This window comes from Saimiri boliviensis, chromosome 2 (genome assembly GCF_048565385.1).
Source record: "Saimiri boliviensis isolate mSaiBol1 chromosome 2, mSaiBol1.pri, whole genome shotgun sequence".
In the NCBI taxonomy this organism is placed as follows: domain Eukaryota; kingdom Metazoa; phylum Chordata; class Mammalia; order Primates; family Cebidae; genus Saimiri; species Saimiri boliviensis.
In genome coordinates, this window is record NC_133450.1 from 113,771,860 (window position 1) to 113,799,693 (window position 27,834).

General features: G+C 54.9%; 1 protein-coding gene and 2 long non-coding RNA genes across 6 annotated transcripts; 2 read left to right on the plus strand and 1 right to left on the minus strand.

The window, feature by feature from the left end:
• Positions 1–1,005: 1,005 nt before the first annotated feature.
• LOC120361355 (uncharacterized) lies at positions 1,006–6,705 on the minus strand. The gene is made up of 2 exons (XR_012516406.1): positions 5,463–6,705; positions 1,006–4,846 (listed from the first exon to the last, which is right to left on the minus strand). It is a non-coding gene; the product is annotated as an uncharacterized LOC120361355 (long non-coding RNA).
• LOC141583650 (uncharacterized) lies at positions 3,791–11,736 on the plus strand. Of its 2 annotated transcripts, XR_012516408.1 has the most exons (4): positions 3,791–4,267; positions 4,493–4,588; positions 9,531–10,195; positions 10,619–11,736. It is a non-coding gene; the product is annotated as an uncharacterized LOC141583650 (long non-coding RNA). The 2 variants fall into 2 exon arrangements; XR_012516407.1 differs by having other exon boundaries at positions 9,531–11,736.
• A 5,111-nt stretch (positions 11,737–16,847) lies between these two features.
• Positions 16,848–26,447, plus strand: CCDC9B (coiled-coil domain containing 9B). 3 transcript variants are annotated; one of them, XM_003935718.4, is made up of 11 exons: positions 16,857–17,082; positions 17,884–17,994; positions 18,284–18,391; positions 18,995–19,150; positions 19,239–19,364; positions 20,003–20,172; positions 20,462–20,520; positions 21,090–21,143; positions 21,242–21,332; positions 22,124–22,166; positions 22,250–26,447. In XM_003935718.4, the coding sequence occupies exons 1-11, from the start codon at positions 16,939–16,941 to the stop codon at positions 22,790–22,792; spliced, it is 1,605 nt and encodes a 534-aa protein (XP_003935767.1). In that variant the 5' UTR covers positions 16,857–16,938; the 3' UTR covers positions 22,793–26,447. The 3 variants fall into 3 exon arrangements, with proteins under 3 accessions (XP_074250195.1, XP_003935767.1, XP_074250196.1); XM_074394094.1 differs by lacking the exon at positions 18,284–18,391 and having other exon boundaries at positions 16,848–17,082; XM_074394095.1 differs by lacking the exon at positions 16,857–17,082 and having other exon boundaries at positions 17,907–17,994; positions 18,214–18,391.
• Positions 26,448–27,834: the final 1,387 nt, after the last annotated feature.

A 27,834-nucleotide genomic window follows, 5' to 3' on the forward strand; every position in this document is an offset into this window, starting at 1 on the left:
GTAGAGCACATTTGGGTATGATGGACTGTGGACAGGCCTGGCTAAGGGGCCTAGATCTAGAATAGATATTGGCAGTATGACAAGCCTGGGATGTGGGGAGTGGAGAGGATCCCGGATGTGGGATTTGGATAGGCAGAAAGGGTTTTACAGCAAGCAGGCTGTTCAGGGCCTAGTTACCAGTGCAGGGAGAGGCCTTGGTTGAAGACAGAGGGCTGAGGAGAGAGTAAGGAACACTTAGACTGTAGGTATTGCTAAAATGTGGGCTAATGCCAATCTGTGTAAGACACAGGTCATAAGCAATGCTGTGGGAGAATCTAGAGGTGTTGAAGTGTTGGGTCTGCCCTGAATAGCCTATAGTTTGGTTGGAGAGATAAAGGGCCAGCCCATAAATTGGTGCCAACAGGCAAGATGTGGTCAGGCCCATGAGGTGATTGACAGTATCTCTTCTCTGTAGCTTTATTGCAGAGAAGGGGGCAGTATGCAAAGAAAGAGGACCTCTTTCTTCCTAATAGGCCTTAGGGAAGGCTTCATGGAGAAGGTGGGGCTTCAGCTGGCTTGGAAGAAAGACTAGGCTTTGAAATGGGGAGGCAGAAGAGAGGAAGGCCTTTCTGACCTGGGGTTAGGGCATTCTTCCTCACCTGTGCAAACAAAGGTAAGGAGGCTGGAAAGTTCAGTGTATTTTCAGGGAATGGTGAGAAACCCATCTGGATTGGAGGGAGGCTTCTGGTCTGTAGAGTGAGGCATGCAAGCTGCAACCTCGGAAGGCCCACCAGATCTGGATGTACAGGATGGCATAGAGGTGATGAGGCTACACTTGAGGTCTCTCGATGGGAGGGGCCAGGAGTGAAAGGGAGAGGAGAGGTGACCTTACACAGCCATTTATAGTGAACACCATGTTGCTAAGCTTCTGAGAATGCCTGGCTTGTTGCCCCATCTTCACAATGAGGAAGCTCGGAGACAACTGGGCCCTCTGATAGCCAGGTGGATATGAAGGAAGACGGGCTCTTTTAAGAATAGAATATGGCCTCTAGGAGGCTGTTTATTAGGAAAAAAAGATTCTGGTTCAGGTCTCCTTCCAGGTCAGCTGGGCAGTTCTCTCAGGCTTGCCATCTTGTGTCCTGTTTTATTCTACTTCCTCAGTGATGTGGACCAGGGTGTGGGTGCCCTGGGCCATGGCCAGGGGGGGGCCCGCAAGGCCCTGGGCCATGGCCAGGGGGGGGCCCGCAAGGCCCTGGGCCATGGCCAGGGGGGGGCCCGCAAGGCCCTGGGCCATGGCCAGGGGGGGGCCCGCAAGGCCCTGGGCCATGGCCAGGGGGGGGCCCGCAGTGACCTGGACCTGGAGGATGGCCATGGCCATGTCCCCCATGGCAGTGCCCCTGTGAAAAGTCAAATGAACAACATCAGAGTCAGAGGTCATGGCTAAGCTTACCCGAGATCAACTCTCCATCTCCCTACTTCCCTGGGGGACTCAGGATTCCTAGGCAAGCAAGGGGTTGTGGTGGAGGGCTGGGGGAACAGATAGCAAATGACTGCTTCTGTGCCTTATGTCTTGATGAGGCCAGAGCACTGAGCAGATAAAAGCAACCTAGATTTATTGGTTTCTATTCTTTGAGCTGAGATATGACTCCCACTCCCTGGACCTCGATTATTTTATTTGCAACTAAGAAACAGAATTATTTCATCTTCTCCTTTCTTTCACCCAGGAACCCTTGCAGAGTGATTAGAGGCTTTGCCATGCTAGGAACTGGAGGCTCATTGTACTTAGCAAGGGTGAAGTTGGAGGAGGCTACATAAGAACTCTTTGAAGGCCAGGGACAAAGGGACACAGAAGGCTGGGTCAGGGGAGATGCAAGAGCTGAGAAGAAGGAGAAGGTGGACAGTTGGAGGATGAGAGGAGACGGAGGGTAAGAGGTAGCAAGGTGAGGATGTATGTATTCTTTTTTTTTTTTTTTTTTAATGAGACGGAGTTTCGCTTTTGTTACCCAGGCTGCAGTGCAATGGTGCGATCTTGGCTCACCGCAACCTCCACCTCCTGGGTTCAGTCAATTCTCCTGCCTCAGCGTCCTGAGTAGCTGGGATTACAGGCATGTGCCTCATGCCCAGCTAATTTTTTGTATTTTTAGTAGAGGTGGGGTTTCACCATGTTGACCAGGATGGTCTCGATCTCTTGACCTCGTGATCCACCCACCTCGGCCTCCCAAAGTGCTGGGATTACAGGCTTGAGACACCGCGCCTGGCTGTCTGTATTCTTTTTATAGGTTGTGTGTATGTGTGTATGTGTGTGTACAGGGTGTGTGCTGCATTTACATAAAATAGCTATGTTTGTGTATCTGTGCGTGGGTGGGTTCATATACAAACCTGCTATGTGTACAGATACGTGCATGGAGTGCATGGTTCTGTGTACATGAGTATGTGTGAGCTCATACCTGTTCCTAAGCAGATGCCAGACCCAAGAAATCAGGAAGAATACAAAGTAAAGTCAAAGCTTTTCTGCCTTAGCCAGAGAAGGCCTGGAAAAAGTGTGCTTTGACCTTCTATCTTGGGGGGAATCATTCCTGAAGCTCCAGGGCCAGAGGAGTTTCTTTGCCTCTTGCCACAAGCCCGGTGGGGGCTGGGGGGAGCGGGAGCAAGAGATACCACCTTGCTTCTATGGTAGGGGACTGGGGGCCTGCGACCCTGTGGAGCAGGGAAGGGCTATGCTCCCACTGTTGGGGCTGAATAACTCCCCAGTCTGCATCTGCCTCCTAGGGTTTGGTTAGGGCTTGGTACCAGTGGGGAAGAGGCAGGCTTCAGGGCTTCGTGCTTTCCTGTGACCATGGTAGGGTAGGCCCTGTCCCATCCAGGCTCAGTGAGGCCTGGAAACAGCCACTTCCCACCACACCTACCTTCCACTTATGGCTCTTTTATTTGGGGGTTGGCGCACAGACCCAGGCCCAGGAACTGAGTCTGCTGGTGGTAGCCAGCAGATGAGGTGGAGGAGAGGCAGTCTCCCTTCCCTGGCAGAAGTAAGTCCTAGGGGCCCCATAGGGTCATTGGGGTTTGGGAGCAAGCCATCCATCCAGCGAGGCTGTGAGGGTAACCAGGAAAGCAGAAAAGCATAGAACAGGCGGGGAAGCAGCAGGAGAGAGGATGGGCTGCTAGGGCAGGGAGGGGATGCGAGGAAAGGAGAGAGACAGATGGGAAAACAGAGGAGAGAACGCCAAGAAGAAGGCTGCAGCCGGCAGGGGGTGGAGGAGTGCAGCGTGGCCCCTCCCCCATCGGCTGAGGCCTGAGCCTGCTCCCTTCTTTTCATTTGGGGAAGTGGTGGCTGCTCCCTGAGAGTCTAGGAAGGAGGCTGGCAGTCTGGAGAACATGATAGTGGGGAGGAAAAGGGGGAGAGCGTTGGGGGAACTTTCTTACCTTTGGACCTGTGGGAAAGGAAAGGACAAAAAGCAGCAGCTTTGGTCATTTGGTTCTGCAGTAAAAAAACCTATCTTTTCCCTGGCGCTAGGGATTTTGTGCCCACACCCCTACCCCAACAAGACCTCTCAGACATGGTCACTCGCTTGACAATCACTCCTTCATTCTCTCAGCAAAGATACATATTGGAAGTCAATATAAGGTTCAGTGGTATGTCCCTGTGTGCTCAAGGGCTGGCTGAGCCCTCCTGGGTGGAGTGGGGTCAGTTAGGAGGTATGGGTTCTTGTCCCAACTCTATCAGCCTGGAAGGTGCTCCATGGTGGCCAACCCTGTCATTCACCTGATTCTTCTGCTTCTGCCTTCATGCCAGCGACCCTGCCAGCCTCCCCATCTGTCGCTGTCTCTGTCACACCCCACATATCTTGGCCCAATCTCTGCTCAGCCTCTCAGAGCTGTTTGTTGTCTCCTGTTTATGACCTTCTGTTCTCAGCTCTTGGCCTTGCTCGTGCCTCCTGCCACCTGGAAATCTCCCTGGCTGAGCTGTACGTTGTCCTCCTGCAGGAAATCCACATGGGAGCTGTGGATGCCCGGCTGTGGGTCTGGTGGGCTCCTTCTGCAGCACCCACCTGAGTGGTCCTGCATGTTCTGAAGTGCCCCGACGGTGGGAATTGTCTGCTACTTCTTAAAGCCTAGGAAGATCTTTTGTTCATTTTGAGGGAAGCCAGTGGCATAGCTCCCAAGAGCTGGATTCTGGATTCTGGATTCTGACCCAGCCGAACCTCCACGGCCTTGCCCTGAGAGGGACCTCTAGTTCCCTTGGGCCTTGAGTGTGCAGTGGGAGAAGCACCTACCCTGTTAAGAAATGTGGGTAAGCATGTTTCTTTTTCTTTTCTTTCTTTTTTTTTTTTTTGAGACGGAGTTTCATTCTTGTTGCCCAGGCTGGAGTGCAATGGCACAATCTCTGCTCACTGCAACCTCCACCTCCCAGGTTTAAGCGAATCTCCTGCCTCAGCCTTGCAGGTAGCTGGGATTACAGGCATGTGCCACCACGCCTGGCTAATATATGTTTGTTTTGTTTTGTTTTGTTTTTTAGTAGAGGCGGAGTTTCTCTGTGTTGGTCAGGCTGCTCTCAAACTCCCAACCTCAGGTGATCAACCCGCCTTGGCCTCCAAAAGTGCTGGGATTACAGGTGTGAAAGCATGTTTCTTAAACTGTAACATGTTGTACAGAATATAAGGGCTTGTTTTTACTGTGGACCCCTACCACCACCTTCACACAAACACACACACACACACACATACACATTTTTGGCATGCACTAGTTATGGCTGACTGATAACCCCTGCTTTCACCACTCTCCTCCCTCTTCCAGTTCCCAGCCTCCCAGCCACAGTGCTTACCTGGGTCCATCTTTCTAGGGCAAGAGCAGGGAATGACACAAGGAACACCTGTGTTCGACAGGTAACTTTTAGTTTACTGTAATCTAACTCACAGTCTTTCTCTTTTCCCTCCCAGGGATGCGCGCGCGCGCACACACACACCCACACACACACACACACACCCTTCAAAGGACGAAAGGGAAAAAACTGCCTCCTCTGGCTTAGTTTGGCACCAATATAGAGCTGACACTATAGGCGCCAGGCATGGGGGTTAAATGAACACAGCAGGTTCACCTACATGGTGGGTAGATGGAGACACAACAGCACATGTACCAGCCCCTACGCCCCATACTCTTACACTTGCCCCCCTAGACACAATTATGTGTTAATCCGATTCTACTTGGGAAGATTTCAATCTCCATTCAGTCACTATTATGTTGTGTGCCAGCCATGTGCCTAGTCATGATACCTCTGTCCCTACAGACTCTTTTCTTATGTAAACACCTGGCATGGGGTGGGAGCCGGAAGCTTGTCATGATCAGTGTGCACAGAGCAGGGAAGGGAAGGATGGAGTTGGTAGGACAGGAATGGGTTGGTGGCCCCTGAGGGGTCCAGGGGACCCTGTGATTTTTGCCCTGAGGTACAAGCGAATGGAAAACTTCCATGGGGTCCTAGCTGTGCGTACCTGTCTCCTCCCATCAGGATTGGAAGCGGGTGGAGCTTGGGGTCTGAGCCAACTTGTCATTCACCAACAAGCTCTGCTGTCATGAGATGGAGCTGCCGAGGTACCCTGGTGCCAAGGCTGGCCATGTCTTGCTTGGGGCTGGCTTGCAAGTCACTATGGACAACCCCAGAATAGACCCAGTGAACACACAGTACATGTTTTTTTCAACCCATAGACGGAAGTGTAGTATGTGATGTCAGGAGAAAATACTTGACATCAGAGCTCTCTGGTACTTATAAGGTTGCTGGGCATACAAGGACAAACAGCCCCTGCATTACAACAACCCCAACCTCTTGCAAGGCATGGCCCTCTGAACCTTTTTTTCTAGAGAGCCTTAGTTCCTCTTTAAAAAAAGTTTTTTTGAGACAGATTCCTCCTTTGTCATCCAGGCTGAGTGCAGTGGTGCAATCACAGCTCACTGCAGCCTTGACCTCCAGGGTTTAAGCAATCCTCCCACCTTAGCCTTGGAGTAGCTGGGACTATAGGCTTGTGCCACCCCACCCAGCTAATTTAAAAAAATTTGTTTTGTAGAGACAAAGTCTCACTATGGTGCCTAGGCTCAATTGACCCTCCCACCCTAGCCTCCCAAAGTGCTGGGATTACAGGCATGAGCCACTGCACCCGGCTTCTTGCACCTCTTGAGCCACCCATTTTCACTGGCTTCTACTTGTACTAAAAATGTTCAGCGGAGGTCAGCCTGTGAACTATACCCTTGGACCTTTCTGCTCCCTCATCCTTTCCCTTAGTGAGTGATGAGGCTAGAAGAGACCATGGGGCTGGGCTTTGCAGGAGAAGAGGTAAAGACAACCTTAGGGCCAGTCACGATCTGGGTAGGACAAAAGAGAAAAGACAGTCCTAAGACTGTATCTCCGCAGTTCGGGACTAGGTGTTTGAGTTGGCAGCTCTGGAAGGGACCTTATGCAGTTTCTTCCACCCTCAGCTAAGCCCCGCTGCCTGCCATGGCAAAGACTATAAATCAATCATAACTGAAGAAGACAGCAGAAGTGCAGGGGCCAGCCCAGGAGTGGGGACAGGACAAATGCACAGACATGCATGCACACAGACACACATCTCCACGCAGAGACACAGAAGCACAGATACCGATTCAGTGCATATACACACACAGAGAGACCCTGACCACACGGACACACAACGTACCCCACAGAGACCCTACTGTCCCCAGCCAACAGCAAGCAGAGCCAGGTCCCTACCTGAGAGTGCAGAGCAGGGGCAGGAAGTCTGAGGCACTGTCTGTCCTCAGGTGTATTTGTACAGGTCAGGGAGGGGCTGGGATTGACCAGTTGCACTGGGAGGGTCAGGTGCAGAAGGCTCAAGGGAATGAAGAGGGATGGGCTAATCCTTATCTGGGCAAAGGACAGTTGAAAGCAGGGTGTGTGTGTGTGTGTGTGTGTGCGCGTGCGCGTGCTCAAGTGTGTGATGGGGAGGCTGGGGAACAAGCCGTTACCAGATTGGTGTGGTAATGAGATGCCACAGAATCCAGGCAGAAGTCTCCAACACTGGCAAAGCTGTTTACACCAGGGACTGGCTCTGAACATTTGTAGAGCTCCTACTGAATGCCAGGCCAGGCATGTAGCGCTTCACACACATTAGTCAACCCACTGACTCCTACAAGTGGGTTGGAGGAAGACATAGTGACCCTAGTAGAGGACCTGGTGGAATCTTTGCCCTGGGTGCCAAGCCCCAGGCATGAATTGTGATATGCTGCCCAGCCCAGGGAGCTAGCCCGATAATGGAAACCACACACAGAAAAGGGAACTTTTGGGATGGACCTATGCAAGCAGGGAGGGAGCCCAGGCTGCCAGCTGGCTCTGCACTCTGAAAGTCCCTTATGGTCTGGTCTCCACTGACTCCTGTGGTCTCTGCTGCATGCCACAACTTCTTGCTTGGTGTGCTCTAGCCACAGTGGCCTTCCTTAGTTGCTTGCAGACAGACCCAGTGCCCTTGCTCAGCTCTCCTGTCTCTCTGGGTCCTTACTCCTGATATCTTTTGCTCCCAGTGGGGACTTTGTGCTTCTCAGAGGGCAGGGGCTGTGGTGGCTTTCTTTCTTTTTTGAGACATAGTCTCACTGTGTAGCCCAGGCTGGAGTGCAGTCGCACAATCTCACTGCAACCTCCGCGTCTTGGGTACAAGTGATTCTCCTGCCTCAGCCATCCCAGGAGCTGGGATTACAGGCGTCCACCACCATTCCTGACTAACTTTTGCATTTTTAGTAGAGACTGGGTTTAGCCATGTTGGCCAGGCTAGTCTTGAACTCCTGACCTCAGGTGATCCACCCACTGTGGCCTTCCAAAGTGCTGGGATTACAGGCATCAGCCACCACACCCAGCCTGTGGTGACTTTCTTAGTCACCTTTATATCCCCTCAATTAGAGCAATAAATACAAAGGTAACATAACCACCATCAGGATACAATTTGGAAAATGGAGAGGAGGAAGGGAGTGATCCTCCTTTATCTCCGTGGTGGGCAGGAGAGTATTTGTGCGCCAGGTTCTCTTACAGTATCAGTTATCTCATATCTGCTCTTGATCCTCCCCTCTTTTACAGACTAAAACATGCCAGTGTTCAGAGACATTAAGAAACCTGCTTGAGGTTACCTAGCAAGTATGTGGTTAATCCCAGCTGGGGACTACTTGAGTCTACAGCGCCGGCCCTTTCTTTACCTTAGGTAATCTCTCCTGTTAGGAATGGTCTTGTGAAAAATTCCAGCCTGCTTTGTGAACTTTATTGGTCAAAGGACTTTGGTTTATGGCTAGGTAGGAGGTTATTAGTCCCTTCTGCACACATTTGCTGTGAGCCTCTGGGGAACCAGCACAGGGCGGGCTACTGGGGTAGGGCGGAAGTCCCCGGGGAGGTTTACAAAGGTGTGGTGCCTGCCAGGCTTGGCCCACATCCACGCTGTGTAAATGTTACCACCGGCATCCACCACTCACAGCCCTCACCAGCCCTCGAAGCCCTACTCTGCCTCATTTTCCCCTTCAGGGATCTTGACACGGCAACCTCTCCACCTCTGCCCCCGGCCTTTGACAGGACGCTGAAAGAGGCCTGTGTCTTCACAGACCCTCAGGAGGGAAGCGGGGGTTGAGAGGAACGCATAGGAGCCCAGTGCTCTGGGTTCCAGGTTCGGGGCCTAGGTTCTCCATCTGTGGAATGAGAGTCTGAGCTCCAGTGGGTGCCAATCATAGAACCCACTACAGCAGCGGGTGGGAGGGGTAGTGAGGCCTTGGGTGGCGACAGTAGGCCCTGTCTTGATGGGGCAGACTGAGAAGACAAGGCAGCCCGAGGAGGCTGAGTGGGCCCAGAGGCCTGCTGGAGGTGAGGGGGGCACCTGCAGCAGTGGTGACACATGGGAGTTGATCTGTAGCAGGGTATACGTGCTCATGGACTATTCCCCTACCCAGTCCTAAGATTTTGAGGGCAAGCAGGGCCTTCTCCATGTGTGTGGCCCCCCTACGCCTCAGCACTGAGCTTTACAGATCGTAAGTGCTCACCAAGTGCTGGGGTTTCCTGCCTGGCTGAGAGCGGTGGCACTTCCCTGCCAGAAAGCCACAGAGTGGAGAAGGGAGCTCTGTGGAGCAGGAGGAGATACTTCTGGGGTGAGGGGCTGGGATCTGGAAGAAGAGATGGGAAATCAGGGAGAGAAGCTGAAGGGCGTCTCCTGGGGCAGTGGAGGCAATGAGGGGGCTCTGGGAGGCTGAGGACACAGTGAAGGCCCTCTCCAGAACCCCCAGTGCCTATCAGCAGAACCAGGAAGGCCCCCTTGCCTCCTGGGCTGCCTTGCAGGCTGGAGGAAGGAGACAGGACAGCCAGGCGCTGCTTCTTGGATGGACAAGGTTGCCAAGGTATGAGGCCAAAGGTACGCACTGGAGAGGGCTGCAGGGACGGGCCACCACCCTGGCACAGTGATTCAGAAGCAGTGGAGAGGGCCCTGCCCTAGAGACTCCTGGGCAGGATGTCTCTGACCTTCATCTCCAAAGAGAAACTAATAGCACCTGCCCTGGCTAATTCACAGGTTGCAGAGCTTGAAGAGATCCAATGGTATCACTTGTGAGAGGCTCTGGCAGCGTTAGACGTTGGAGCGCAGGGTGTTACTGTTACCAGTGTGAGTATCAGAGGCTCCCTTGCCCAGCCCTGGGGACCTGCCTGAGGGACACTTCCCTTGAACCTTTGGCCTCTGGTACCTCAGAGCATTCCACTGACAGCCCCCAAGAGGTCCCCTCCCTGCCCCAGCCTCCTGCAACTCCCTCTCCCCCCAGGGCGCCCAGCATCCAGGTGTGCCTAGGACAGAGGCGTGTTCCAGACTCAAGACTTTCAGTGCTAACACTGAGACAGTTCCAGGCAAGTGGGGACAATTGGCCACCCTGCTACCCACCGCAGGTGTCCAGGCCCAGCATTTTAGCATGCTCTGCACCCTGGTCACCCCTTCCCGCCTAGCCACCTCTAGGCAGGGTGAAAGCCCCTGAGCCACACCACCTGAGGCCACTCCAGAGGCCCGCGCCCTCTCCTCAGTGGCCTGGGCTCTCACACTTCCCTCGGCCTCCTAGTCACCCTCCTCTCCATGCCTCAAAGCCACACTGGACCTTCTTCCTACCCCAGAGATGCTGCCTCAGCCCTATGTGACAGGCCTAGAGAAGAGGTAGAGACTGTCCCGTCTGGCCTTCCAGCTTCTGCTGCCTGGTGAGCACCCTTCCCAGAGACATCAGGCCACCCTGTTCTGTGCCCGACTCTGTGAAGACCCCCAGCCTGAGTGCCTGATGCTGCCTGGGCTGTTTCCCTCTCCACTGCCACACCAGCCAAGCCAAGGCTCTGAGTCCTCCTGAAGGCTCTCCTGCTCACCTTTTCCCTGCCGCCCCTGCCCCCCCTCCGCCCTGCCTGGCCCAGATGCCTCCCTCTGGCATCTGGACACAGCCTCCTAACTGCCCCCAACCCTACCCCTGCCCTATGGGACCCACCTGGACCACTCTGGTTTTAGCTTCCTAAACCACCGAGTAGCCTCATCAGCAGCTGCTCTAAAACTTTCAGCACCTCTGGATGACTCCACCTCCTCAGTCTGCCTCCCCAGTCTGGTCTGTACCTTCCTAACCTAATGTTCTCTTGCAGTTGAAAGCCACAGACATTCTCCTGCCTCCTGAGACCCTGCTATCTCCTGTGCATTCATGGAATGCCCTCTCTTCCCATCCCTCTGCCTGAGTCTTGCTCATCCCCTTGAAGCTCATCTCCTTCTGGAAAACTCCCTGTTGGGCCTGAGCCCTGTGCTGACTGGACCTCAGGCTAACACAGCCTGGTATTGGCAGGTGCCTCCAAGGTCTTTCCTGCTGGTTCCTGCATCACCTTGGCTAGGTAAAAAACACAGTAGGTGCTCTGCTCAGGGCATGGCATGGGCAAGCCCCAAAAGAGCAGCACTCAGCCTCTGCTCGTGGGAAGCTCTGGGCTGAGGGTCAAGGTGGGGCTTCTGGGAAAACACGATGGGTCCCCTTTGCACCATGAAGAGATCCAACGTTGGTGCATGAGAACAGAGCACCGACAAAGGGGGACCTCAGGGTCTCAAGGTCCATGCCAGTGTTCGCCTCCCATTGCTGGGCCTGATGCCAGAAGATTCAGGATGCCCCATCCCTGGGTGTGGAGGAGTGTGTCCCTTGGTCCAGCTTACCTTCTGCTTCTGATGCCTCAAAGGGCTTCAGTCTCCCCACCCTGCTCTGGCATGTGTGTTTTTCAAAAGGTGTGGCCCAGACTTCGTCCCTGGCAGCTGGAGCCTGCCCAGGGCTGGTCCCTCCAGCCACACCTTATGCATTCTGAGTTCTGCCCACCCAGGACGAGGCCTGGCCTGACCAGACTTCGAGTTCTGGGAGGCAGGACAGCAGTTTCTTGAGGCAAGAATGGCCATGGTGGGGCAGGGAGGAAGGATGGGTTTGCAGGAAGGGAACACTGTGCTTTAAGCTACTCTCTGGCCCCTTTCCATCTGGAGGGACCCCTGCCTAGTAGCTGGGCTCTCATGTAGTCCAGCCTGGCTCACTCTCTTCCTCAATACTCGCCCACACACCCAGGGCTGGCAAGCGGCACCAGTGACCTCTAAGGGCTTGGCCCCCCACCAAGAAGAATGGTTCCCGAGCATTGGTATGTGAGCCTGGAACTGGGCCTGGGGGGATCCAGAGACAGGTAGAGTGCAGGGACTACTCCAGAAGCACCAGTGCTGGCTGGGGAGAGATGGCAACCAGGGCCTGGAACTTGGGGATAGGGCGGGACAGGGAGGACTCCCTGGAGGGGGTGTGCTGGGCAAGAGACATGAGGGGAGGTGGCTAAGGCAGTGCCTCAGGATCTTCTCCACCTGGTCACAAATGGTCTGCATAACCCAGAAGTTTTAATGTGTTCAGGCCCCAGCAGGCTGGTGGGAGGCAGCCTTTGGGTCCCTCAAAGAATGCTGGGGAGGTAGCATCCAGGAGGCGGCCATCAGGAAGTTTCCTTAGGCAAGAAAACTGTTTTGAGCCTTACTCTGGGTACGCTTTGTTCCAGATGTGGAATGGGTACCCATGTTATTTCCTCTCCAGATGATTTTGTGAAGCAGGTACACCTCATTTTATAGATGAGGGCCAGAGAGAGAAGGGACACAGCCAGTAGGGGGTGAAGTTCATCTGGAATCCACCCACCGCACCCTCTCCCCCTGCCCGCCATCTTCTGGCAAGGCTAAGGAAAAGGGCAGGGTCCGGCTTGCTTGTTTCATTGATCCCGCTGCAGGCGCAGCATTCTGGACACAGAATGAGGTCTGAGCAGTGTGGCCCTTGTGGGTGGAGCCTCTGCTGGGTCTGTGCTCCCAAGGGCGAGGTGTCTCTGTGAGTGGCTCAGAGGGTCTTTCCTCCGCTGCAGACTCCTTCCCCCTTTCTCCTCAGTGAGAATCCCAACTTGCAGCCATCTCATCCTTAGGGCTGGTCCTACGCCTGTGCTCTGAGGATCACAATTACAGTTCAGATATGGTCCCTTCCGGACCTCAGGGGGTATTGCCTGAGCCAGCAGGTGGCCTGGGAGGGTGGGGGACCACAGGGAAGAGCCTGTGCCCATGGTGCTGGGATACCCGACCCAACCCCGGGTGGAGAGAGGGAGGGCACAGAGGAAAGGATCAGCAGAATGTCGTTGGTGGGCAGCCGGTGAAGGCGCCTTGGGCAGGAGGCAGGGCCCAGGTGTGTGGTCTCAATGGCATCAGAGACAGGGTGTGCCACCTGGGCAGAGGGTACCACCTCTTTGGGCTTCAGCTTCCTCATCAATAAAATAAGTCTTCTACAACTGGATGGCTTCTCTAGTCTGATGGAGTTGGGAGGGGAAGTTACAGGGACTTGGGGGAGGCCCTGGGGACCAACAGAGAAGGGGAACTGCCTTCCTCACCCAGAACCAGGCTGTTGTAGCTCTGCTGCCCCTTAGTGGCCACACAGAGAAACAGACGCAGTCTCATGGGCATGGTAAGCTGTCTCCCCTGCTTCCTGTGGGCTTCTCTCCAGGACAGAGGCAGGCACTCTTAGGGCGTCTTTGCCACCCAGTGGCTCCCTCAGGGCTGCATGCATTCTAGATGGACAGAAAGGCAGTCCCAGCCTATGCACAGGTTACCCACAGCTATGCACAGGATGGTAAGCACAATTCACGCACAATGTCTTCATTCCATAAGTGCTGATGGAGGTTCTTTAGTATGCAGGGGCATCGTGCCAGGCACTGGGGATCCAGAGCCACTTGGCACGTCATTCTTGCCCTCAGAGAGCCTCTGTCCAATGGCGCGCAGACAGGCCAACCACAGACTCTGGGAAAAGTGGGAGACTGTGGGGGCTGCTCAGAGGTGTGATGTCTTGTGTGAATAACACTGGGAAACACAGGACCAGCAGCTGAGGGTCCCCTCTATGACTGTAGGTTTGTCCTGGGCACATACCTCTCCAGCCTGACAGACCAGGAGGCCTTTGCCCTAGGTTAGAGGTGTGTGTCCCTGCAAGCCCCTGCAGAAGAGCTGAGTGGCCATCCCATAGGTGACAAGCCTGTGCCCATGCCTCTATTTCCCTGCTGCCCTTCCACCTGCACCTTGGCTGGGAATGGGGGAGAGGGGTACACAGAACTTGCCTCGTCCCTGTAGCTTCCCCCATCTACTCGCCTCCTCTGCACACCTGGTCCGGGCCTGAGTTCTGAAGAGGGTGGAGAGCATTAGTTCTCCCTCCCCAGCCAGTGCTGTGGGCCTCCCAGCTCCAACAACACAGTGCAGGGCAGGCGGAGGGAAGCTTGAGGCTGATTGAGGCTTCTGAAGCCTCCTGAGACTGGCCTGGAACTCAGTCGACTGTGTGGGGCAGGACACAGAACGGGTGGGAGAAGGAGAGAGAATATGTATGCATTTGTGTGTGAGAGAGGCCTGGGAAGCGGAGCCTGGGTGCGTCATGGTTGCTGGGAGAGTTGACGAGTCTGACTCAGTGGGGACATCCGGCAGGAAAGGAAGGGAGAGCACAGTGGCATTTGCAAGCAGGATGGGAACTCTGGGGTGGTGGAGATGGGGAGTGGGGCCGGGGTGCAAAGGCCTGGACAGGAAGGGGCTAAGCCTGGCAGAGCGGGGGGAGGGAGTGGGAGGGAAAGGCAGTTCTGGAGGGGTGGAGTTTGGACCTCTGGCTGCCTGGGTGGGTCTGGGAGGAGAAAGAAGCCAGCAGGGGTTCCTGCTCTGAAGACAGAAGGGACAAGTTGTGGCATTCGGGAAACTGGCCTGGTTAATCAGGGGTGTGGGGAATGCAGGGGCTTCTGATTCTCACCTGTGGGCCTGGAGGTCAGGGCGTTGTCGCTGTGGAAACAGACTATGAATTCCCACTCCAGAGAGACCACCCTCCTCTCAGCACTCCCAAGCCTTGAGTCCCAGAGGCTCTAGGGTAGCTCTGCCAGGCAGGTTGTCCCCCTGGGTGCAGATACCAGCCTCAGCTGTATGAGGATAATATGCGGAGGAGCTCTCCTGAGAAGGGCTACTTTGCTGGGTTCAGAGAGGCTGAAAAAGCCAGTCTCGGAAAGCAAGGCCAGGAAGGGCCTAGACTTAGGGCCTGAGAGAGGAAGGCTATTGACCAGCTCTGGGCTGCCACAGCAAGGGCCCTGGAGGAAGGCCTGGCTTGCCATACCAAAGGGCGAGAGACCCAAACAACTGAGCCCCCTGGGAGTGGCTGTGCTTTAAAACATAATCATTTGCCTCCTAATGCCAGGGCAATTTCATCATTGTGCGAACACCACAGGGTGCGCTTCCCCAAACCTAGACGGCACAGCCTGCCTCACACCCAGGCTTGATGGCACGGCCCATTGCTCCTAGGCTACAAACCTGTACAGCAGGTTACTGTACTGCATACTGTCGGCAGCTGTATCACAGTGCTAAGTGTTTACATATCTAAACACAGAAAAGGTCTAATAAAGATATGGTGGGAAAGACTGAAAACGGCACACCTGTATAGGGCACTTGCCATGAGTGGAGCCTGCAGGACTGGAAGTTGCTCTGGTGAATCACTGAGTGAGTGGTGAGTGAATCTGAGGCCTAGGACGTTACCGTCTGCTGCTCTAGACTTTATAAACACTGTGCGCTTAGCTTAGACTGAATTGATAAGAATGGTTTTTTGGTCAGGCACAGTAGCTCATGCTTGTTATCCTAGCACTTTGGGAGGCCAAGGCAGGAGGATCACTTGAGTCCAGGTGTTCAACACCAGCCTGTGCAATATAGCAAGACCCTCTCTCTACAAAAATTTTAAAACTTAGCTGGACATGATGGCATGCGTGTGTAGTCCAAGCTACTCAGGAGGCTGAGGCAGGAGGATCCCTTGAGCCCATGAGGCTGAGGCTGCAGTGAGCTGTGATCATGTCACTGCTCTCTGGCCTGGGTGACAGAATGAGACTCTGTCTCAAAAAATGAAAAATTAAAAAAAAATTCTTTCTTCAGTAACATTAATCTTAGCTTACTGTAACTTTTATACTTTATAAACCTTTTACTTTTTAAAGGCTTTTTGACTCTCTTTGTAATAACACTTAGCTTAAAACACAAATACCTTGTACAGCTGCACAAAAATATTTTCTTTTCCTATCCTTATTCTATGTTTTTTTCTTTTTCTTTTTTTTTTTTTCTTGAGACGTAGTTTCGCTCTTGTTACCCAGGCTGGAGTGCAATGACGCGATCTCGGCTCACCGCAACCTCCGCCTCCTGGGTTCAGGCAATTCTCCTGCCTCAGCCTGCTGAGTAGCTGGGATTACAGGCACGCACCACCATGCCCAGCTAATTTTTTGTATTTTTAGTAGAGACGGGGTTTCACCAGGTTGACCAGGATGGTCTCGATCTCTTGACCTCGTGATCCACCTGCCTCGGCCTCCCGAAGTGCTGGGATTACAGGCTTGAGCCACCGCGCCCGGCTGAAACTTTTTAACTTTATACACTTTTTTGGTAAAAACTAACACACACCCTTAGCCTAGGTCTACACAGGGTCAGAACCATCAGCATCACTGTCTTCCACCTTACATATTGTCCCACTGGAAGGTTTTCAGGGGCAGTAACAGGGCTGCAGCTGTCACCTCCTATGACAACAACGCCTTCTTCTGGAATTCCTCCTGAAGGGCCTGCCTGAGGCTGTTTTACAGTACCTTTTTTTTTTTTTTTTGTAAGTAGAATAAATATCCTCTAAAATAATGATAAAAAGTATAGTAAATATACAGGCCAGTAACATAATGGTTAATTATCAAGTATTCTGTACCGTGCATACTTGTATGCGCCATACTTCTGTACGACTGGCAGTGCAATAGGTCTGTTTACACTAGCATCCCCATAAGCACATGAGTAGTGCCCTGTGCTATGACGTTATGATGGCTACAATGTCACTAAGCCATAGGAATTTTTAGCTCCATTGTAATCTTATGGGACCACCATCAACTATGTGGTCCATTGTTGAGTGAAATGTTGTTATATGGTACACGGCTGCACAGAAAAGACAATGTCCAACCTAAAAGAATGAGTGGCTAGTGTTGTCATTTTAGGCATGTGGTGTAGTACTTGGTGGTCTAGGGGAAGTGAGCTTCTTGATCCCTGTGAATTACTTGAACCAAGGCTGATGAGGCGAAGGAGCCGGAGAGGGGAGGCGCGTTTGTGTGCTGCAAGCCGGTATCTAGCCGTGGGAGACACAGAGGCCTATGCTGGCTGCCCATCTTGTCTGCAGGCCAGCCCAGGCTGGGTTCCTGCTGGGGCTGGGGCAGCCAGGCCTCCTGTGTGGGGTTGACCCACCAGGGAGAAGTCCCTGCCAGTCTGTCTGGGGACGCTGGGGCGGGGCAGCGAGAGGTGCTAGGCAGGACCAGCCAGCTGCCAGTGCCCTGGTCCTCGCCCTCTGAGAGTGGAAGGGTGGGGGTGGCGGCCCAGCGTTCCTGGCTGGGAGCCCAGAGGAGTCTTTTGTAATCACAACATGATCTCGTGTGCTGAGCAGCGAAGCCGGCAGGGAGAGGCCAGCAAAGGCCCGGCTCCGGTGGCTCCAGCTTCCCTCCCACTCTGGCTCCCCAGGGGCTGCTCTGGAATTCTCTTGGTGCCCGCTGTTGCCATGCACTCGGCTGTGAGTGGCACTCTGCCTTTGGCAGGGGGCTTCTTGGGACTGGGAGGGGGCTGGGATACCAGGCAGCCACCCTTTGGGGGCAGCTGGGGACAGCTGGGGCTGGGAGGAAGAGGCCTGTGACTAGATGGGTCGAGGGCAGGCCACAACAGAGACCCTGAAGGCAGACAGGGAGGAACCTGGAATCTTGGAGCAGAGACATGGTTTGCCCACGGCGACTCTGGCTGGGGCTGCCAGGGGAGCTGGCTCTCTCCGCCCCGACTGCCAGCAGCTTTCGGCCTGAAGAGGCTGGGCCTGTGGGAGCGGCTCCTTCCTCCAGGCTGGGCACGGGCCTGGGTGTGGGGTCCAGGGCTTGAGAGCCCAGGACGCAGCCAGGGCCTCTCCTTTTTCTGTGGTTGTGAATCTGGGAGCCTAACAGCTCCCCCCTCGACCTCCCGAATCCCCTGGCAGCTTCCCAGTCACGGCAGGTTCCGCTGCCAGAGCCATTTATAACTCCCATTCCAGGCTCTGCTCAGCAGTGAAGCTCCCTGGAGAGCTGGGGGAGGGGCAGCCCACTGCTGGGAGCTGTGGCTCCGGGTATAAGGCCCTGACCCGAGCCCCCCAGGAGGCAGGGACAGGCGGACAGGCCTAGCTGGAATGGGGACTTGGGGCTTTCTTTGGGCCATCTGCCTGAGCAATCCCCTTCCTTCCTGGGTGACCTTAGCTGTGGGTCTGGGATCTGTTCTTTGGGTGGTAAAAATGTGAAAGCTGGGGACTGGAAGTGGGGATCCGGAAGTCAGCAGCTTGGGGTCCCTGCCTCTGCAGGGGCCTCCCAGAGCCGAGTCCCCCATGCACAGGCAGGAGAAGGATGCAGAGCTGGATCGGAGGATAGTTGCCCTGCGCAAGAAGAACCAGGCCCTGCTCCGCAGGTACCAGGTGAGTGGGCTGCCACAGGGCCAGGAGGACCCGCGTGGCTGCCATCCCCTGGTTGTCCAACACGTGGTGGTCTTTCCCTGAGAGCTCAGGAATGCATCTCTGGGCCTGGGGCTAGGGGTAGGGTGGGCATGGTCCCTCTCAGAGGCTTGGTCAGGGTCCTGGGGATGTGTGATGTGGCGCCTCTGCCCCCTGGTGTCCCACTGGTGTCTCTCTGTGTAGGCCTGTCAGCATCTGTGTCTCTGTGCACCTGGGGGGCCGTGGCGTGTGCTGACCCCGGGCCCTCCCATAGGAGATCCAGGAGGACCGTCGGCAGGCAGAGCAGGGGGGCATGGCTGTGACCACACCGGCGCTCCTCCAGCCCGATGGCCTCACTGTCACCATCAGCCAGGTTCCTGGTGTAAGCCTCACCCTGGGAGAGAGCGCACGTGGTGAGGAGGTGGAGGGCCAGACCGTGTCGGGGGAAGACAGCTGCCTCTGTTCCCCTCTCCCACTAACTATTCCAGGGTCCACCCACCAGCTCCCAACCTCCTGCAACCTGCGCACTGCTGGCCCCACCAAAGAGCCACAGCTGAAATCCCCTCTTCCCCCAGTAGAAGCCTCCTCATGCCCTTTTCTAGCCCACAGCTCTGCACCTATGCGGCAAAGCGCACTCCTAAACCTCAAGCTCCAGGAGTAAAAACCCGGCAGGAAGTGGGGGACAGAGAAGTTGGGGCTGAATGCCAGGAGCAGTGTCTGAGGGACAGAGATGCATTGTCTCAGTGCTCTGGGTTTCCCAGCTCAGCGATGACAGGCCACTGTGGCATCTTGGCCCTCTGAGTGGCCCTGGGCCCTGGATAACCTCATGCCATTGGCATGTGAACACCCTGTGGGAGTCAGCTCCTTTGTGGGCATTGCAGAGAGGGCTGGGGTTGGAACCCAGGCCTGGGGAACTACCGAGAGGACCCAGGATCTAGGTCCTGCCCAGCACCGCACATGTGGCCTGAGGGTCTTTGTTCTGCAGGAAAAGCGGGTGGTTAGCAGGAATTGGACAAGGGGCACCTGCGGACCCAGAGTGGCCAATGAGATGCTTGAGGATGAGGACGCAAAGGACTATGGCGGTATTTTCTGCTTAGGGGAGCGGGTAGAGCTTGCCGTGACCATGGAGAACAAAGCAGAGGTGAGCAGGGTGGGTGGGGAGGGCAGGCATCGGTGGGCAGCCTATTCTTCCCTGGCTCTGCTGCACTGCTCATCTTCACCCTCCCCAGGCCAAACGGATTGTAAGTGAAAAGCCTACCAGAGCAAGGAACCAGGGTACAAAGGGGTCACCTGGAGGGCGCATGGCCCGGAGTCCCCCCATGCAGGTGGCCATCAGCTCGGACTCTGCACGGAAGGTGTGCCTTCAGAGGGGATGGGGACATGGATCTGAGGGTCCTCACTTGGGGGAGGCAGAGAAGCTGAGTCAGATATGTCCCTCATTTGCGGGGACGTGGCTGAGGCAGTGCCTGCAGGAGTTCCTGCTCCTCCTCCTTTTCTCTGGCCAGTCTTTACTGGGCCTTGAAGTGGGAGACAGTTTAAGCCAGAGATGTGATCCAGCCTCCTCCCCTATCTAGCCCTTCTGGTGGGAGAGGGGCAGGGGAGGGGGCAGGAGGGTGGAGGGGACTGGCCAAGTGCCAGGTGTGACCTCTAGGTGGCAGCACCCCCTAGTCCTTGCCCTTGCTCACAGCCTCCAGGGCCCCTCCCACTCCGGCCTGTCTGCACACTCCTGCAACAACCCTGTGGGTTGGTGCTATGGAGATCCCCATTTTACAGATGAGGAAATGACACACCAGTTAAATTACTTGCCTAAAACACACAGCTAACAAGTAGATGGAAACCATTTCCAGAAGAGAGCTGGAACAGACCTAATTTTTAGCTGGGGATGTGAAAACCTTCAGAGAGGAAACATCTGGAGTCTCCAGACCCCACTCCAAGCCTCTTCCTGCTTTCCCCCCCCCTCCACCCCCGCCTGCTGAGTGTCTTCTCCCTACAGGGTGCTCAGGAGCCCCGGAGCCAGCCTGTGGGGGAACCCCTGGAGGTGGGCTGGGACTATGCCCAGTGGAAGCAGGAGCGGGAGCAGATTGACCTAGCCCGCCTTGCCCGGCACAGAGATGCACAGGGTGACTGGCGCCGCCCGTGGGACCTGGACAAGGCCAAGCCCACGTGGGTGGCTGGGCTGGGCAGCTTGCTGGGCTGGTGTCCTTGTGGTGCCAGGGTGGAGCTTGGAGGGCTGCAGGGACCCTCCTTGGGGTGAAGAGGACCTTGCTGGGACTCTCTGGTCAGGCCCAGGATTCAAGGCTCTGTGTGCGCACTGGGTCTCCCATCTTTCTTGGGCCTACCATCTCCCTGCTGCCTTCAATTCTGGGCCTGGGCTTGGAGGAAGGGGTGTCAGGGTGGGGCCCACGGTAGCTTCTGTGCCCTAGCAACCTGACTCCCTTGTCTGTCTACACAGGCTACAGGACTGCAGCCAGCTGAGGGAAGAAGGCCTGGCTAGGGCGGGCAGCAGAAGGGGTGAGCCCACACCCACCTTGTCCCTCCCCTTCTTGGCTTTGTTCATCTTTTACCCCTTTATCCTCTCTTTTCTCTATCTCTTAGTTTCCTACTTATTTTCAGAGCTGAAAGGAAGCCTTGGAGAACATCTTCCTTTCTCTCCCTTGCTATCAGAGAAGGGCACCAAGACCTCCCATCCTCCCCTCTGAGCCCACAGCTCCTGTCCAGGTTCTGACCAGAAGGCCCCAGAAGGAGGCTCAGTGGAAGCCTGCCCTGGGGTCTCTTCGAGGTCCTGGTTCCTATTGGGTGAAAGTCCTGGTGGTCCTTCCCTGGGCCTTCTGTAGAAACAGCTCTGTGGATTTCTAGTCCCCTCGCTTTATATATAAAGAAGCTGTGGCCTGAGAGTTGGGGCCAGACACCCAGCCATGGAGTGGCAAAGCTGACACAGGACCCGACTCTCCTGACCCCTAGGCCAGGGTGCTTTTGGGGAGGCAAAACCCACGACTGTCCCCAAGGACTGGCAAGATCCAGTGTTCCTGTTTTGGATCTTTTGTCACCCCACCTTTCCCCACTTCCTTTGTCCCCTGCAGGTCCCAGGAGCCACCGGAAACTACAGCCCCCACCATTGCTCCCTGATGGAAAAGGTGAGTTGGGGAGAAGGAGGGTCTGGGTCCCATCAGCTAAAGAAGGAGCGGCTGCTATGGGCCTCTTCTCTCCTTGGATTGTGGACCATCTCTTGCAGGTCGGGGTGGGCAACCCAGCAGATCCTTGGTGGCACCAGCTGCAGGCAGCAAAGCCCGGGGCAAGGAGAGGCTGACTGGCAGGGCCCGAAGGTAACAGGTGGCAGGGGACAAAATCAAGGCGGGCATCTGGGTGTCCCCATTTCCTGGACCAGCACAGGCCCAGGTGTCAGCTTTGTCCCTGGGGCCCCTACCTCCTGGCTGACTGCTGCCTGGTGACAGGTTAATGAGATGCTGGGAGAGGCTATCAGCAAAGGCGGTAGCGAGAGACCGGTGCTCAGGGAGGCCAGTGGTAATTACAGCAGCTCCCTTCCCCTGGGAAGTGAGGTGTGCCTTTCCCAGGCAGTACAGGCAGGGACATGCCTGGAGTCTCCACAGAACTCAAGGTGCTGCAGGCTTGGCCATAAACAGCAACTAGGGGCCCAGGATGGGGCCAGAGTGGGTGGCATTCAGAGGAAATAGTTGGGTTTAGGGAACGTCAGGCTTGGGAGGGGGAAGGATCCTGGAGCCACATTCTGGCTCTGATCCCAGTCTAAGACCCTTGGGCTTTGGCTTCTCCCAGGGTTTTCTTTTGTGAGGAGGTGGAGGTTGAGAGGAAGTGGAGGCCCAGAGAGGGTGGAGGTCCAGAGGAGGTGGAAGCCCCTTGTCTCTGGTCCTGCCATGGCTAATGCTCTCTGCTGAGGGCTGTGGGGCTCTTGGGAGAGTCCGGATCACCCCTGGGATTTCTTTACTGCCCAATGAGAGACATAAACCATGGGATCCCAGCTCAGCCTTCCTTACTGGCTCTCAACTCTACCCCACCCCTCTATTCAGGCAGGGAGACACGGGCCACCGGCTCTGGAGTGAAGTGGGGTGGGGTGTACCATTGCGCTTTGTTTCTACAGGTGGGATATGAAGGAAGACAAGGAGGAGCTGGAGAGTCAGGAGGTAGGTACTTGAGTATAGGATGGGGCAGACTGGGGACATGAGCCCTGGATTCACCAGCTACTGGGGGTGTTCTCTTGTTTTAGGGAAGCCAAAGCACCAGAGATACTCCCAGTGAGCAGAAGCAAGCACAGAAGCAGAGCGGGATGGAGCCGGGCCATCTGGGGAGTGCCCCTGCAGCCAGCCCAGCCCTGGCATCCCCAGAGGGGCCAAAGGGGGAGTCAGCAGCTTCCACAGCCGGTTCAGCCCCCTGCTCTCCACAGGAGCCTGACTTGGCTCCTCTTGACCTTTCTGTAGGAGGGGCTGGCATCCCTGGGCCTAAGGAGGGCACGTGTTTGCTCAATCCAAGGCCTGAGGCCCAGGAGAGCCCTGTGTCTTGGCCAGATGGCTCTGAGCAGCAGCCCCTGGGGTGGAATAATCACCAGGCTGAGCTGGAAGTCCAGACTTGCCCTGAGTCACAGAGAGCAGCAGTGCCTCCAGAGCCCAGAGAAGACAGGTCTGATAAGGTTGGGGCCCAGCAGAGCCTGGCACAGAGAAGCTGGCCCCTGAGAGGAGGCAGCCAAAGGCTGAGAGGCACAGCAGGTGTGAGGCGCAGGACAGGGCGCCCTGGCCCTGCAGAAAGATGCTGAACACAGCTCCTGGGAGCTTGGGGGGAGGAAAAGGGAAGCACTCCATTAGGAGCCCTCCGTGTGATGGCCATGTGGTTGCTATGGCTTGTGCCAGTGTCACTGAGCAGTGTGGCAAACTCGCCAGCACGACAACCTTGTGAGGGCAAGGAGTGGCCTCCCTGCAGCTCGCACACTCATCCCTGTGCACATGTGTGCTTTCACTCTCGGGCACAGTCCCTGGTATATTCCTGTACTGGTACCTGGCGTCTGAGGCTAGTGCACCCTGACCTGGGCCTACTGCTGCCCAGTCCACAAGCCTTTTCCACCATAATGAGAGAACAAGGCTTAGTGGCACTCACCACCTGGCTCTCCATCACCCCCCAGGGCCTGGACTCCCTTTCCAGCTGCAGGCTTCCACTTCTGGCCTGGGCTGGAATCCCCCAGCCCCAGATTCCCAGGATGCCCAACCAGGGGAATCCTGAGGCACAGAGGACGGGAATCCACACAGCTGGCAAGCTCTGGCCTGGGCAAAGAAGAGCAGAGCTCATGTCTTCTCAGTGAAAAGGAGGATCTCTGGAAAGTCTTTCTCTCTGAAATGGGGTGGGATGGGGAGGGACAACCTCCTCTCCCCACAGCAGGATGGGAGAGCTCACTCCCAGGCCCCCACACCCAGGTCAGACATCACGTGCACCCTGAACAGAGACAAGGGCCTGGCCCCGCAGCCTAGGGTCATTTCCTGCTCTCTCCACTTCCTTTCCCCACCGCCCTGCACTAGCACCAGGGCCAGGCAAAGGCAAGAATCAGACAGGGACTCCACAGACAGAGAAACAACTTCCAGTTAAATATGACATCAGGACTTGTCTTTCCTACTAAGCCTCCATCCCCACCCCTCCCCTGAGGCCCACGTTTGCTGAATTATCCGGACTCCGCACAAGCTGTGGCTTCCTCTCAGTTCAACAAACATTTCCTGAGCACCCACTACCAGTAATCCAGCCGGTAGGCGATGGAGACTGCCAGCAGGAGGGAGAGAAGAAACCCAGTCATCCAGCAGATCTGTGCTGTTCTGGGTGGGAGCTGGGGGCAGGATGGTGGTAGGAGCTCCAGGGGACCCTCCCACCTCTGCCTGGCAGAAGCAGGTGCCTTCTTTCTTGTTATGTGTGCCTTCTGCTCCTGAGCCCTGGTCTGGACCTCACCACATGGTCCCCTCTGCCCCCTCCTCTCTGGTCCTGCCATGGCCGCTTCTCTCTGCTGAGGGCTGTGGAGTTCTAGGGAGGATCAGGGTCACCCTGAGATTTCTCCACTGTCCAATGTGAGGCCTAAACCGTGGGGTCCCAGCTCAGCCTTCCTCACTGGCTCTCAACTCCACTGCAGCCCTCTATTCAGGAAGGTGAGGCGTGTCTCTTCAGCAGACCAGACTGTTTTCAGAAGTGCTTCTCAGGCCAGGCGTGGTGGCTCAAGCCTGTAATCCCAGCACTTTGGGATGCTGAATTGGGTAGATCACGAGGTCAAGAGATCAAGACCACCCTGGCCAACATAGTGAAATGCTGTCTTTAAAAAAAAAAAAAAAAAAAAGATTAAAAAAAAAAAAGAGAATTGCTTCTCATACTTTTAACTGAAAAGTTGTCAGATTCCAATGGCCTGGGGAGGGCCTTTTTAGGGTCTTGCTGTATCAGCTAGGCTGGATACAATCCAGTGGTGCAATCATAGTTCACTGCAGCCTCAAACCCTTCAGGCTCAGGCAATCCTCTCACCTCAGCCTCTTAAGTAGCTGGGACTACAGGGATGTACTGTGCCTGGCTAACTTTTGTATTTTTTGTAGAAGCAGGGTTTCACCATGATGCCCAGGCTGGTCTCCAACTCCTGGGCTCAAGTGATCCTCTTGCCCTCTTGCCTTGGCCTCTTAAACTGTTGGGATTACAGGTGTGGGGCCACCATGCCTGGCAGAGAATTCATATATATATATATATATATATATATATATGTATGTATATATTTCTCCCCCCTCTGGATTCACCTGAAGCAGAGAGAATTCATATTTCTTTTTTTTTTTTTTTTTTGAGACGGAGTTTCGCTCTTGTTACCCAGGCTGGAGTGCAATGGCGTGATCTCAGCTCACCGCAACCTCCGCCTCCTGGGTTCAGACAATTCTCCTGCCTCAGCCTCCCTAGTAGCTGGGACTGCAGGCATGCACCACCATGCCCAGCTAATTTTTGTATTTTTGGCAGAGATGGGGTTTCACCATGTTGACCAGGATGGTCTCCATCTCTCGACCTCGTGATCCACTCGCCTCAGCCTCCCAAAGTGCTGGGATTACAGGTGAGAGCCACCGCACCCGGCCGAGAATTCATATTTCTGAGAGGCTTAAGGTGAAGCCCATGGTGGTTCCTGGACCATGCTTTTTAGTAGTAAGGGTTTGGACTAGAAATATGGAGGGCTGGGAGTGAAGAGATTCTAGACTCTAAGGGTTGATGGCTATGTAGGGGAGGGTGGAGTGCTACCCCTGTCAGGTGGTGGGGGCTTCCTGGCTTCAGAGTTGGGTGGGAGACTTGGGGAAGATGCTTTGGAAGGTAGTGAGTGGGTGGTGTCAACTTCTGGTAGTGCAGTGGGATAGCTGGTCAGGGAGGGGACGAAGTGAAGGGGGCAGAGGCAGTTGGTGTGGGGTTGATTAGAGGTTGATCACATCCTAAGTATGTGAGACACGTCTATGCCAGGGTGAAGACTCCAAGCTCAAGTTTTTCTCTTGCCTTCTAGTCACAGGAACATGGCTTTGGAGTGTGACACTGGCCTAGGAATCCATGACTCCCAAAGGATGGGGCTAGGCATAGAGGAGGTTCAGGCAGAGCCCTTGGATTTTGGAGACACCAGGCAGATGTCTCCAAAAAGTATTGTGATCAAGAATCTGAATGATAAGATTCACAATCTGCTCCCCAACCCAGTGCTGCCAGCTGTACAGCTGTGTCTTCACAAGGGCATACACTAGGCTCGTCTGACCCTGGTGAGGATGCAGGAAGTAGGCAGGACCCTGGTTCGGCTCTCACAATGGCACTGAAGCAGGAGAGAAGGCTGTGGGGTAGTAGGGCTTGTCTCCACAAGGATGTCAGGAGAAGGGATGTCACAGGAGTTACAGGCATTGGCAGGAACAGAGACTGGCACAGGACCTCACAGGAAGATGGTAGTGTAGGCAGGTAACATAGAGCTCTTCTCATAAAAAGAGAGCTCTTCTGCAGGATAAGGAAAGTGGTAGTTATGGTGGTAACCCCCGGCTATCCATCCAGGTGGGTGCCACCCTTTCTGCTCTAGGAGGGAAGCAGGCACGGAGCAGGAGGGAGGCGCAGTGAGACACCCCTCCACAGACCGTGGCATCATGGGAAGCTGGTTCTACCTCTTCCTGACTGCTTTGTTTAAAGACCTGGCTGGGAGCCTTCCTTTTGGGTACGCTTCTCTTCTCCAACCAACAGACAAGACTACTCTTCAAAGGTCAAACGTCTTCATGAAACACAGCTGCCAGGAGCCCAGGCACAGGGCTAAGGGCCTGGAGAAAGGGGGGCACACAGGAGGAGGGAGGAGCCGGTAGGGAGATGTGCTTCACCTAAGGTCTAGAAACAAGGAGGGCAGAATAGGTAGAGGCCTCTCCAGCCCAAGCCCATTTTTGACAGATGGTGGGAAGGAAATGAAACAGACCAGCCTGCAAGAAAGACAGGCAGTGTTTTGATGACAGGCAGTGTGGCCAGGTAGTACAAGCGCAGGCCTTTGAATCCGACGGACTGAATCTGAACCCTAGGCCACCATCTGTCAACTGGGTGACCTGGGTCAATTTTAGCCTCTAAAAGCCTCAGCCTCCTTATCTGCAAAATGAGGCTTGTGATACCTACTTTGAAGGGTTGCTGAGAAAATTAAAGATAAGAGTCTGCAAAACAGTCTGCAGCCATATCACCCTGAACACGCCCCATCTCATCTGATCTTGGAAGCTAAGCAGGGTCGAGACTGGTTAGTACTTGGATGGGAAGGGTATGCAAAATATACCTGCCCGCAGTTGGACTCTGCCGAGACAGTAGCCTGGTACACAGGAGGCACTCAGCAAATATTTGTTGAATAAATGAAGTAGCGATTTGGTGTGATCTCTGTCTACTTTGTTTTCTATCTTTTCTTTACCTTCTCTTCTAGCCTCGTCTTTGCTGGGGGTAGGGGTCAGCCTACTTTCAGGGAAACAAGGAATGGTCTGTAAAGTTTATCTGGCCCTCCAGGCGAGCTTCCTTCAGTCTCATGGGGTGGGGGCGAGGGTCCAGTGGAGTCTCAGCCTCAAGCAGTGCCCCTGCTTCACCGAGGAGTGTTCTTTGACCTCCCCCACTGGCTCCATCCCACTTAACCCTTCACCCTGCCACAGCTCACAGGGGTTCCTCCTCTCTTCTGTCTACTTCAGTAGCAATCTCACACACACCACAGTTTTTTGCTTATTTTCCCCAGAAACAAACCCTCCTGAGGAATTTGCTGCATGTCTTCCAGAATTGTTTTGTCACCCAAAGGAGCAGCATGACTGGAGTTTGCTAGGGTCAAGGGACAGGAACTGGGGATCCTTGGAAGTAGGAGAACCTAGCTATCTAACAAGGCACAAGTTTGGAAGGTTGGACCATCAGTCAACTCTAGCCCCAACCCTGTCAGGGACAAGAACCACAGGAAAAGATGGCACTCAGCCCCCAAAAGAACAAGGAACTGTCAAAAATCCAAATACGGCCGTATTTTCTTATCTTAGGGTCTAAATCAAGGGAGGGGCCGAGGGAATAGGAGAACTAAAAATACCATGTCACTTCTGCTCGAGTCACTTATCCATGTCCACATACCCCACACACATCTCTTTCTGAGCAAGGGTTATCAGGGCTCATGAGGAAGGGCTGACGGGTTGACCACAACCCCACCGAAGAACTCGAGGCTGGGAGAGGGAAGGATGGCGACAAGCAGAAAGCATGGACTGCAGCTGCTTTCTCTCAAGTCTGCTGAGCCTTACGTCACAGCTGCTCATTAAGCACTCACTTGACGCCGGGGAAGTGAAATAGCCCAGACCTGGC